At 47.1% G+C, this 12,485-nt stretch overlaps 1 protein-coding gene across 1 annotated transcript in view; it reads right to left on the bottom strand.

Annotated features, from left to right (window-relative positions):
- Positions 1-12,104, bottom strand: part of ADAMTS15 (ADAM metallopeptidase with thrombospondin type 1 motif 15) — a gene marked incomplete at both ends in the record, with an annotated part of 32,332 nt that extends 20,228 nt beyond the window's left edge. The window contains one exon of the mRNA XM_081333622.1: positions 11,106-12,104. Coding sequence (XP_081189748.1) covers positions 11,106-12,104 — 999 coding nt within the window. The remainder of the gene's footprint in view (positions 1-11,105) is intronic.
- Between the last annotated feature and the right edge of the window lie 381 nt (positions 12,105-12,485).

Here is a 12,485-nt window from a genome sequence, read left to right on the forward strand (position 1 = left end):
ATTTTATGATCTTTTTTTTTGCCACAATTGTTAAGTGACAACTGACTTGGCTTGTCGGAAGGTCGCAAAAAGTGATCACATGGCCTGGGACCCACGACAACCACTGTAAATACATGCCACCTGCCTGAATTTTAATCGCATCATTGTAGGGATGTTGCAACGGTCATGTGAAGACCGGTCATAAGTCACTTTTTTCATTGCTGTTGTAACTTCAAACCCTCGCTAAGTGAATGATTGTAAGTTGAGGACTGTCAGTATTTCAAGGTCTCTCAAGACCCCCGGGGTTGAAATCTCAGTTCCTTTAGAAGACAACAGGAGAGATACCCATCCAGAACTGTGCCAGTCATGATGTAATATGAAACTGCTCTTAAATAGTCCATATGTTTTACTCAGAGGAAGCATAGTTTTGAGGTCCTTTGGTTCCAGAAAGTCAGAACGCTTGAGCTATAAGTCCTCTGGGGGGGAGAGCTGTTCTGTGGAAGTTAGCCAATGCCATTTGTTTGCTTTACTTACTCATTGTCTTTCTTTTTTTAAAAAAAAAAGTTTCCTCACTAGCTGAAAGTAGGTCTTGGCTCTTTGCCAAACACCTGCACTGACATACTGACCCACTTTCTCTCAGTGCTGGGCTAAAATGAACAAACAGCTCTTAACACACATTCCTTAGGCCTGGGTTCAAGGGGATATTAAGAACCATAAAGAGTCCCATCTTCTCTCAGAGGTTCTCGAGGCCAACGTTGACTCCCACATTGCCTTGATCTGACTGCACCAAACCTTCTCACTGGATCTCTGGAGGCTTCCAAGGTACTCCATTAAAAGGGTACTTAAAAGTTAACCATTGTTTCTTTTTTAGGGAGATATGCTATTAAGAGGAGCAGTAAATGAAAAAGGTGAGAGGTAATGAACAATTTTAAGTCAGCAAGTCACGCAATAGTAGAAAAACCCTGCCAGGTAGCTTGCCCCGGTGTTAAATAGTTGTAGGAATTGTTCTCCAAACAAGAAGAAGAAGAAGAAGAAGAAGAAGAAGAAGAAGAAGAAGAAGAAGAAGAAGAAGAAGAAGAAGAAGAAGAAGAAGAAGAAGAAGAAGAAGAAGAAGAAGAAGAAGAAGAAGAAGAAGAAGAAGAAGAAGAAGAAGAAGAAGAAGAAGAAGAAGAAGAGGAGGAGGAGGAGGAGGAGGAGGAGGAGGAGGAGGAGGAGGAGTTTGACCTGACGTAGGCAGCCTAGATTGCTTGGGATCGAGCAACCAAGGGCCACCTTGTCTCTTCAAAAGATGAACATTAATCTGGATTGACTTTCAAGCAAGTTATGTATAGGTTCTGTGTTGTTCTGCCCTTCTAATGCTTTTAGTACAGGTAGTCCTTGACATCCAACAATTCATTTAGTGACCAATCAAAGTTACAACAGCAGTGAAGGAAGTGAGTTGTGACTGTTATTCACACTTACAACCATTATACCATCCCACGGTCACGTGATCAATATTCAGATGCTTGGCACCTGATTTGTACTTATGACGCTTGCAGTGTCCCGGGGTTATGTGGTTCCCTTTTGCGACCATCTGACAAGCAAAGTCAGATGGGGAAGCCAGATCCACTTAACGACCGTGTCACTAACTTAATCACTACAGTGACGACTGTGGCAAAAGAGCTCATAAAATGAAGCTAAACTCACTTAACAAATGTCTCACTTGGCAACTTAAATCTCGGGCTCCATTGTGGTCGTGAATCAAGGACTATCTGTATAGTAAGCAGCCTAGAATCTGGTAAGCAGCCTAAACACTATCGGGGGAGATAAATGAATAAAACTGCACGACAGAGTCAGAAATGGGGAGATGGGTGAACACAAAGGGGGGAACAGGTCCCCATCAACCACTGCTTGCTCTCAACTCTATTAGCTGACTTCAGAGCCAGTTCCAGGAAACTCACCCTTTAACAGGAAAGTTACTGGTGGTCCACACTCACTGGCTCTTCCAGCTTTCAAGCAAAACAATATTCCAATCTGAACTGGCCATCCCAAGAGTAGCACTTCTGCCTTCTTGTACACAATGTATGTGCTTCACAATTGAACTCTAGCTCTTCATTTCTATGCTGAAATGTAGGGAGAAGGTGAGCAGCAATAGAGGACAAACCATTCCGTAGCAATTATCCGTATCTTGACCGTGTATTTGCTGTCTGGAGAAGAAGCTTATCCAAAAACCAAAATAAAAACAAGCAATCAAGCACGATCCCCAACTTGTCCGCAACTCCAAACTGTCTATCAATTAACTTCTCTTCTCTTCTCTTCTCTCTCTCTCTCTCTCTCTCTCTCTCTCTCTCTCTCTCTCTCTCTCTCTCTCTCTCTCTCTCTCTCTCTCTCTCTCTCTCTCTCTCTCTCTCTAATGAAATGAGAGCTCTGGGTTTATATAACATTTTTTGGCAGGAAAATAAATGTTATGGTATCAAGAGACTACAGATGGAAGAGTTCAAGAAAGGCAGATGTCTTTGTTGATCCAATGCCCTCACAATAGGATTTGAGGCATGAGTAAATAGCAATAGCAGTTAGACTTATATACCGCTTCACAGTGCTTTACAGCCCTCTCTAAGCAGTTTGAAGAATCAGCATATTGCCCCCCAACAATCTGGGTCCTTCTTTTACTGACCTCAGAAGCTTGATTGTTTTCTTGCAGACGTTTCATGACCCAACTAGGTAACATCATCAGTGCTAGAAAGGATTGGGCTTTGTTCAATGCTTATATATTTATATAAACTGGGAGCAAAGCTCACACTCACTCGTACTGATGATGTTACCTAGTTGGGTCATGAAATATCTGCAAGAAAGGAGCCCACAGTTTAACCCTGAGCTACAAATCTTCTCCTCTATTGGTACTTTAGAGTACGACTATCAAGAGATATGACTTAAGCAAATTAAACATATAAGCTGCAGATTTGTAATTTAGGGCATTTTCCTCAAGAACTCTGTGCCAGTTTGAAACTAACTCCAGATTTGTGGTTTTCTCCAACTTGGCAGCGCTCAAGAGGTAAGCCAGTTAATCACTGACTCTCTGCAATGTACTTGAAACTGCAGTAAAGCTAATGTTTTCTTTGCATTATTAAAGCTCTGTTAGAGCTTGTGGCTTTCTCAGATTGGAGGAATTCCTGCCTCACTTTACCTGCTCATTTCTTGATTTCATCCATCTTAACAGGCCCTTTCGAAGGAAAAAGTGTAGTTGTTCCCCTGGCTCAGCTCAAGCTTCTCTTTTCTCTTTTCTTTTTCTCTCTCTCTCTCTCTTTTTTGCATGCAAGACAAATCCACCCAACATGAAGTAAGACCATGGGAGGAAGGGAATGGAAGCAATTGGTTGTTGCGGTTCCCTTCATCATGGAGTAAAGGTGAGGAGACGCTGATTTCTCCGGGGACTGAGACACTGCTAGCTAGTAGAAGAGGAAGAAAAAAAAGTGGACCATCTTCAAACTGCTTTTGACATAGTAGAGAATAGAAATTATGTCAGCAATGTCTTTAAATAAGACTGGGACAAAGAAGAAAGAGGGAGAGGAGAGAGAGAGAGAGAAGTACAGGCAGTCAACTTACACTCATTCATTTAGCAACCATTCAAAGTTACAAAAGCACAGAGAAAAGTGATTTATTAGGTCTATGACAATTTGCCATGGTCAACTCGCCACAGCCAACTTGCCACAGTCAACTCAACTCACCACAGCCGACCCACCACAACCAACTCACCACAGCCAACTCGCCAGAGTCAACTCGCCAGAGCCAACTCGCCAGAGCCAACTTGTCACAGTCAACTACCATGGTCAACTCGCTACAGCCAACTCACCACAGCCAATTTGCCATGACCAACTTGCCATGGCAACATCTTGGGGTCACGTAATCACCACTTTCTCAGCCTGCTTCCAACAAGCAAAGTCAATAGGGGAAGCTGGATTTGCCTAATGACATCTGATCCACTTAACAACTGCAATGATTTGCTTAACAATCATGGCCAATACAATTGTAACATTGGGTGCGACTCACTTAATGCCCACCTTACTTAACAATGGAAATTCTGGTCTCAGTTGTGATCCTATCTTCACCCGTATCTTCAGCAGAAAGTGGATACACCACCATGGCATGAAGTACCCACTCACTCTTTTTGAGTGGCAAGAGGTTTTTAAACTTCACTGCAGAGAAACACAGGATCTCCTCAGCTGCTGGAGTTGAAGCATATCTTGTGTTAATTTGGTGGCTTGCTGTGAAGTCTGGGAGCTTCACAATTTAAAGCAAGCACCATAAAAAAGCGGAAATTTTTTGCATCTGGTCTGCAACAAACTGAAGGAGATGTTCTTTCTGTCTTCTCCATCCTAGCTTGATGCTGACAGAACTTAGTTACCTCCCTGAAATTGGCAGTAGGAAAAAAAAAGGTTTCCATTGGTGGGAGTCAAATTACTTTCTGAGAAGGATCTCAGAAGCCTTTGGAGATGTCATGGATGTGGAGGAATTCATCCTCCCCACACACAATGCTGTCACCCCAACCACTTCTCCTAGTATGCCAAGGAGGAAATCTTTCTAATCCACTGATAAGCGTGCAACGCTACCCAATTAACATTGCACAGTGACAGTGTTCACAAAATATACTTAAGCCGGGGAGAGGGGCTTAAGCTGGTCCATGAAGCTTGGCAGTATTCCTTGTATGGCCCCTAGAGCTAGCCATAAGTGGATGAGGCTCAAAACTTTGTCTCTCTGTGTATTTGGAATTGAGATTTAAAGAGTAAAACCATCACAATCAGGCTCGCAAACACTTGCCAACTCCTTCATCCAATCCCCAACTGCTTCCTACCCAAAACAGGAAGTTTTGGGGTGCCATGCAAAGCCTTAGAGATAGTGAGCCTTCAGTTGATGGATGTTTCCCAACTTAATTGCTACAGACACATAGTATATTGTGCAAGTGTCAACTCATTGCTGAGTTGGATCATTTTAGTTTCCAGGTACAGTTGGATAGGAGACTGAGATGACCCAAAATTCTTGCATGCAATAACTTCCTTTCCATAATTAGCTTTCAAGGGAGGATGCTATTCTTGTCTTCTGTCTGATTAGGTCCATGACATTCCCTCACATCACACCTCCCTCCTTCCATCCTGAAGAACAGTCTCACACTTGAGCCTACGTCTCCACCACAATTAGTGAGAACCAAGTCATCTCACCCAAGCTGAGTTAAAGGTCAATTCTCCATCCACTCATCACAACGTCTAGATATCTCCAAACTTATTTGGAGATCCATTTACTGAGTTCCCAAACGTATTTATTCTGGAACTTCTTATGGGGGGAAAAAGAACCCCAAGAAGGTATGATTTCTCTGGTTTAAATTCTACAGAATGAGAAGTCAGGGAGAAAAAAATGAGACACCTTTGCATTATCTATACCAAAACATTATTTTTCCTTTCTTTGTTGCTGTTACAGAAAGCAGGAAACCGTCGATCCGATTTCTACGACTCAAGCACAATCACCTTCCTTTTCTGCAAAGAACTCCTTAACCAGTTGTATTCTGGTTGCCACGTTCTCTTCTTCGTTTGCAAAGTGTCATGATACAACCAGTGGGAAGCATTCTGCTCTCTCTTGGAATTGATGGGGAATCTTCAAGGACTCAGTTGGCTGAAACAAAGGACTCACCCGCTGAGTTTATAATGTACATCATGTGAAGTTCCAGCATCTGATGGGCAGAGGGAGACCAGCCCAAATGTGCTGGATTTCATTTTACGTGGAGAAGGGGGGAAAAGAGTGCAAATATGTCTTAGCCTCACGTCTTCCATTCAGCACCATCATACACCAAAACACTAAGGCCAGTTACATTAATTGGCAACTCCTGCCACTCCAAGGAACAATGGTGTGGTTGTTTCTTAATGACCTTCCCCTCACCCCCTTTTGTTTAGCTCATGCAGCCTACAGGCCATCAGCTGCTCCCCCACCCCCTCCTTTCTCCCACCCCTAAAGTCCATTGAAACCAGACAGGGTTCAACTGGAACGGCACATGACACCCATCTTTTTCGGCTTCGGGAGATCATTAAGAACCAAGTTATCTAAGAGCATCTGTGATTTATCGATGTCACCATGCATTTCTACTGCTGTTCGGCTGTTTTTATCTTTTATCTGTGTTTTTATTGGGGGAAGAGAGTGCCCCTTTTTTTCATTAGTAGGCAATCCGAATTCTTCTTATGCTGGCAAACCACAAAGGGTCTTGTGGCGGGCAGATTGTGGGAGGTAAAAGTTTAACTAAATGGAGGGCTAAATAAACAAAGACGCCGTTGAACTTTGGCAAAGCAATTGAGCCCCTCCAAAAATGTGCGTGGTGGGTTTTAATGAAAGAACCCCATGGAAGGCAGAGTGTCGGTCTTAATAATGGCCTTATCAGACTCGGGGGTGGGGGGGAAACGTTAACCTTCTCTTTCGAGTTAGGATGTTGATGATTAGACAGGACCGATTAGGGAAAGAAGAGCAATACGGTGCAACTTTAGGGAGAGGGGGTCAAAGTATATCTGTACTTGTAAGTTACGTGAAGACTATTGGAAGGCTGTATTTTCTTCCTTTTCTATTTTTCTTCCACTTGGTTTACTTTTTCTTGCACTTTTTTCCTTTCTCTTTGATTCCTGTCTTTCCCCTTGTTCTTCCTTGCTTTCTATTGGTTTCTCTTCTTGTTTCAAAGTTTTAATAAAAACTATATACGCGCTGGCTCAGTGGGTTAGGACGCTGAGCTTGTCGATCAGAAGGTCGGCAGTTTGGTGGGTTGAATCCCGAGTGCCACGTAGCAGAGTGAGCACCTGTTACTCGTCCCAGCTCCTGCCAACCTAGCAGTTCGAAAGCACGTAAAAATGCAAGTAGAAAAATAGGGACCACTACGGTGGGAAGGTAACAGTGTTCCGTGCGCCTTTGGTGTCTAGTCATGCTGGCCACATGACCACAGAGACGTCCTCGGACAAGCGCTGGCTCTTCGGCTTTGAAACGGAGATGAGCACCGGCCCCTAGAGACGGAAACGACTAGCACGCATGTGCGGGGGAACCTTTACCTTTTATATACAATAAAAAGCAAAAGGTCCTAGCTTCCCATTGAAAAGTCAGCAAGAAACACTGAGTATCCACATCTGACCCACGTCTACTCTATGTGGGGGGGGGGCATCTCCTTTGCCTGATCATTCCCTTTCCCCATGGACTAAAAGAGAACCAACCTGTTTTAGGTAAGCAGAATAAGCAGAAGAAAGCTAAAGACGGTCTCCATTGGATCGAAGTTTAGTCTGCTTTGCCCTGGCTTAAGCTTAAGCAAACTCCATGTGTAGATGTGACTTCCATCATGGCTGTATTAATCAAGCTGGATCTCTCCCGCTAATGAAATCCTGACCTATATCACGTCTACATGTAGTCAACTAAGTTGGGCTGGCAGCTCAGACACAATCATCCTCAGTTTTATGATGTTCTACACCGTGATATAAAAAAGATGTTGAGACTCTAGAAAGAGTGCAGAGAACAGCACCAAAATGATTAGGAGCCTGGAGGCTAAAACATATGAAGAATGGTTGCAGGAATAGGTTGGGTCTAGTTTAATGAAAAGGAGTAGGGGTGACACAGTAGCAGTGTTCCAATATATCAAGGGTTGCCCCAAAGAAGAGGGAGTCAAGCTATTCTCCAAAGCATCTGAAGGCAGGACAAGAAGCAACGGATGGAAACTAGTCAAGGAGAGAAGCAACCTAGAACTAAGGAGAATTTCCTGACAGTTAGAACAATTAACCAGTGGAACAACTTGCTTTCAGAAGTTGTGAGTGCTCCAACATGGGGGGGGGGGGGTGTTAAAGAAGAGATTGGACAACCACTTGTCTGAAATGATATAGGGTCTTCTGTTTGACCAGGGGGTTGGACTAGAAGACCTCCAAGGTCCCTTCCAACTCTCTTATTCTGTTATATTCCATTCCTTTTCTGAAAAGGAAAGTAGTGTCTTTGAGCCCGAACTTGCAAAGCTGTAAGGAAGATAATTCTCCCATGTTGGACCCCAAACAAAGCCCTATTGAATTAATTAGTGGTAGTCACCAGCCATACTGAACAGGTTAGGTTGGACAATTAACTTCCATCATTTCCATGATGGCAACACTAAGAGAATTACACAGCCCAGCTAATCTAAGGATTGCCTGTCAAGGAAAGGTGTACCGACATACAAAAAAACCCCACTACTGATGAAATGAAACCTGGAAAAATAAGGTGGTGAAGAGAATGGAAATACTAGACTTTTGGTTAAAGCTTCTGTCATATAAAATGAGAAATCCAGATCAGAGGTGTGGAAACATCTCCCACAAATATAACTGGGTCTGTTGCCATGTATTGGAATGATAGGAACCACAAACGTTCAACCTGAGCATACCAAGAAAGTCCTCAATGAAACATGAAGCCCATTACCTGCTTAAATCCCAGTAGTTAGAATGCAAACAAGCTCTGCCCACAGCAAGCAGTTTGACCCTGGGTGGCTCCAGGTTGACATAGCCTTCCATCCTTCCCAGATCAGTAAAATGAGGACCCAGATTGTTGGGGGCAATAGGCTGACTCTGTCAAACCCCCCCCCAAAAATTGCTGGTGATTGATATGGACTCACAACAAACTGAGAACTTGCTTTCCTATTGGTCAAGAATCTATCACACCGACCATTCATAAGATATACTCAAGTTGTCAGCATCCACACAAAAGAAGTGAAGGGTGACACCCGAGAGGCATTTTTTTAAAAAAATGAAGAAGTCCAACGTCTGATTTCAGGATATAGTAGGAGGAAGCTGTGAGGACTGTGATGTTTCTAAAGTATGGTGCGACTGAATGACACTCACACTGTCCATGGGTTTGTGAAGGATATCCCCTGAGCCTCAAATGAGAGGAAAAGAAACCACACTGCAAGGAATAGAGTAGCAAATCCTTCTCTAATTAAGAACAAATCACAGGATTTCCCTTGAAGGACAAAGAGTCAGGCAATTAGATAAACAGAGTTGTTTACACCAACAGTAAATAAATCTTCCCATGAAAAATGAGACCTCCAGGGAACAAATGGTGAACTGGAGACAGCTCCACTAAAAGCAGAGCCAATGATGCCAGCCAGCAGAATGAAGAGCCGGCTATTAAACTGGCTTTTTGTCATTCCTCTCTGGATAAGGAGAAGACTTGAGATCACCCACTATGGCTCCGTACCATCTTGTGTCATTCTTGGGGAGCTGATTGAGCAAGGCTGTAACCACCTAACTATACAGCTCCAAGTTTAGGAAAACTACTCAACAGTACTTTGAAGGACTTAACTGCTTCTGGCCATAGAGAAGTTCTGTGAGAAGATCTAGAGAAAACCCTAGCTCTCCATCCTAAATTCTTAAACTTTGTAACAAGAAAACCCACTGAGTCATTCTATTCCAAAGAAAAGTTTTGTCCTAAATTTGTTATCTGATCAGAGGATGACCTTAGAGTTTGGGGTAATCAGCAACCTGGAGTCCTTCAGATGTTTTAAACTTTAACCCTTGTTAGGCAACAAACTGTGGAAGTTGTAGTTGAAGCACAAGGCTGCCTACACTTGTTCTAAGTCAAGAGCAGAAGAAGTAGAGCTACAGGAAGCATCAAGAAAGTCTTCCAGTCCACACCGATTACATCTTGTGTACATTTCACAAGGTCTGCCCTCCCCACCCCCTTTGTTTGTCTCCCCTATAAGTGAAGCCATCTATTGCCTTCACAGATGGAACTCTACAGACCACGAGATGGTAGGCAACTCTGCTTCATCCATGGAGCCACCAGACTGGACATCTAACAATGGGAAGAAAGAAGGGAAGATTCTGACATGCCCTTAGCAATTGGTATGGCTCTTGGTCAACAAGGCGGCTTCTTCCAATTCTGCCTTTTTCCCACGGCCTGTTTATTGGTCTCATTACAAACTATGCCAAAAATGTTCCACTCCAAAACTAGGTTCAGAAGGAATTTCAAGCATGTTAGATTGACAGCCGATGGCTGCAGAGAATCACAAACCTGAGCTTTGCAGGAGGTGAGCTGCCCTGAAATGATCTTCCCAGGAACTATCCATAAGTCACTTGTTGCCCTCCCACAGCAAAGCAAGACATTCTAGAGCAAGAGTGTCCAACCTTGGCAACTTTAAGACTTGTGGACTTCAACTCCCAGAATTCCCCAGAAGCTGGGAAAGTGAAATCCACAGTCTTAAAGTTGCCAAGGTTGGACACCCCTGTTCCAAGTGTCATTGGCCCATAAAGCCCATCCCACTTAAGTGACAGCACCCAGCTGACTTTCCCCTGCAGACGGTCCAGCCAGATCCAGTGAGCTGCGGGATGGGAGACCACACGGAAGACTGAGAAATATACATTCGACTGAGAAGTTAATATCTGAGATGAAAGCGAAGGCCAAAACCTCTTCCATGCTGCTAACAAGGAAATGAGAGATGGATATTTCCATGAAGTCAACCAGGCTGACTTACCTGGCCTCCCTTTACAAGTGTGTCCATACAAGCAATTTGTACCATCTGCCCCCTATCAAGCAGGCAAGCTTTACACGTGACAGTAGCAGGTGAGGCTCTCACTCCCTAATGGGCACATGTTTCAAGGGGTCTTCGACAGGACGTAGACCCACCCTCAACCCCCACTCCCTGTTTATTTGGAAGCTACCAGCCTACTGTGCCTTGCTTCTGGAGGGATCGAGTTTGCTGCCTAAGAAAAGGCTGGAAAGAAAGCCAGGCAAGGGAGCAAGGAGGATTCCATCACCACCATCCCTGCAAAAGTGTCCATCATCTGCACCACATCTGGATTCTTACAGCGCCTCCTCCCCGTCTGGTCCCGCTGCGAAGACACGGGGGAGCTCAGTGCTTCTGGAGGCGGCGAGGGCTGCGACAGTTCTCTCTTCCCCCCCCCCCCCGTCCCGTCCCGTCCCGTCCCGCCTGCAAAGCCACGCAGCCCTCGAGGGAGGAGACGAGCAGAAGCAGCCAGAAGGGAAGACAAGGTGGCCGCCAAACTGGCGAGGGCTCGGGAGCCCCACTCCAAAGCACCGGAGAGCGCAAGGGAGCGGAACCGCCTTTCCCCGGCCGTCCCGTCCCTCCGGCCCCGCTCGAGAACCCCCCACTCCTCTCCTCCCACCTGTTTGGTGAAGAGGATGGCGGTGTCCCAATACTCGGGGTGCTTGTCGCTGCCCTTGTTCCACTTCTTCTGCCAGACGCAGAAGTTGCGCAAGGTCAGCGCCGCGTTGTTCGTCACTTTGGGCCCCTTGTCGTCCTGCCCGATGACCAGGAACTTGACCACCGCCAGATTGATGGGGTTCTGGATGCTGGGGTGCCGGTAGAGCCGGGCGGCCGTGGCCATCAGGGTCAGCAGATAGTGCTGGAGGTCATCGCCGTGGAACTTGACCATGGACTCGTCGGCCACCACCAGCGTCTCCACGTACCTGGGGATGGAGACGAAGCGCTTGGCGCGGCCGCTTTTCCTGGCCGACGCGGGCAGCCCCCGGCCCGCCGTCTCGTTCTGGCCCGGCCTGGCCCCGCCGCCGCCGGGCCCGGAGCCCTTGTACTTCTCCAGGGCTTGCGCCAGGGCCGGGTGGGAGGCGGAATCCACCCCGCAGCGAGAGGTGGCCGCGGCGTGGCGGGGCGCGCTCCGCCGCTGCAACAGGTGCGCTCCTTGGCTGTTGCGCAGCGGCCGTCCAGCCTGGCTGCTGCTGGCGTTGCGGACCGGGCTGATGAGATACTCGGCCCCGCCGTAGCCGAAGGCGCCGGTCAGCCCTCCGCAGAGGCTCAGGGCGGCGAAGGAGTCCCGATCCGAGTTGACGTCGCCGGAGTAGAAGCAGCGGCGCAAGTCCCCGTGCTCAGCCCTCCGCGGGGCGCCCAGGTGGCGGGTGGCGAAGGCGGGCGCCAGGAACTGGGCATCCGGGCTCAGGTTCAGGTAGAAATCCTCCTGGAAGGCGGTGATCTGGAAGATGGCCCCTGGCTGGGGGGGCTCCTCGGCCCCCCGCTGGAAGTACTGCCGCCCGTTGAGATCCGGGTCCAGGCGGATGGGAGTCACGATCTCCGACGGCATCGGCGCGCCCAGGCCGGGCAGCAGAGCCAGCAGGCACAGCCAGCAGGAGCCCCGCAAGAGAGGCGGCATGGCTCGCCTGGCCCGGAGGGGGAAGCTGGCTCGCCTGGGCGCCGAGGTCACTTGCGCATCCGCCCGGCGGAAGGCAGACTCCCCCGGGCGGCTCCGGAGCCCCGAGCTGCGCCCGTTCCGCCCTCCGGTTCCTTCTTCGGCTTTTAAAGAGGCATCTTCGCCTCCTTCTTCTCCTTCTCCTTCTCCTTCTCCTCCTCCTCCGCCGCCTCCGGGCCTTTCCCCCCAGCGCCCAGCACCTGGCTTCTCCAAAAGGCGCTGGGATCGTTAAGGCTTTATATACAGAGCTGTCATGTGCCAATTCTCTCCCCCCCCCACCACCAACCCCCGACGGAGCCAAAGGTTTGTAATCAGACTTTCTTCTTGGTTTCCAAGGGGAGGTGC

This window comes from Vipera berus (assembly GCF_964194415.1).
Source record: "Vipera berus genome assembly, chromosome: 8".
Lineage (NCBI taxonomy): Eukaryota > Metazoa > Chordata > Lepidosauria > Squamata > Viperidae > Vipera > Vipera berus.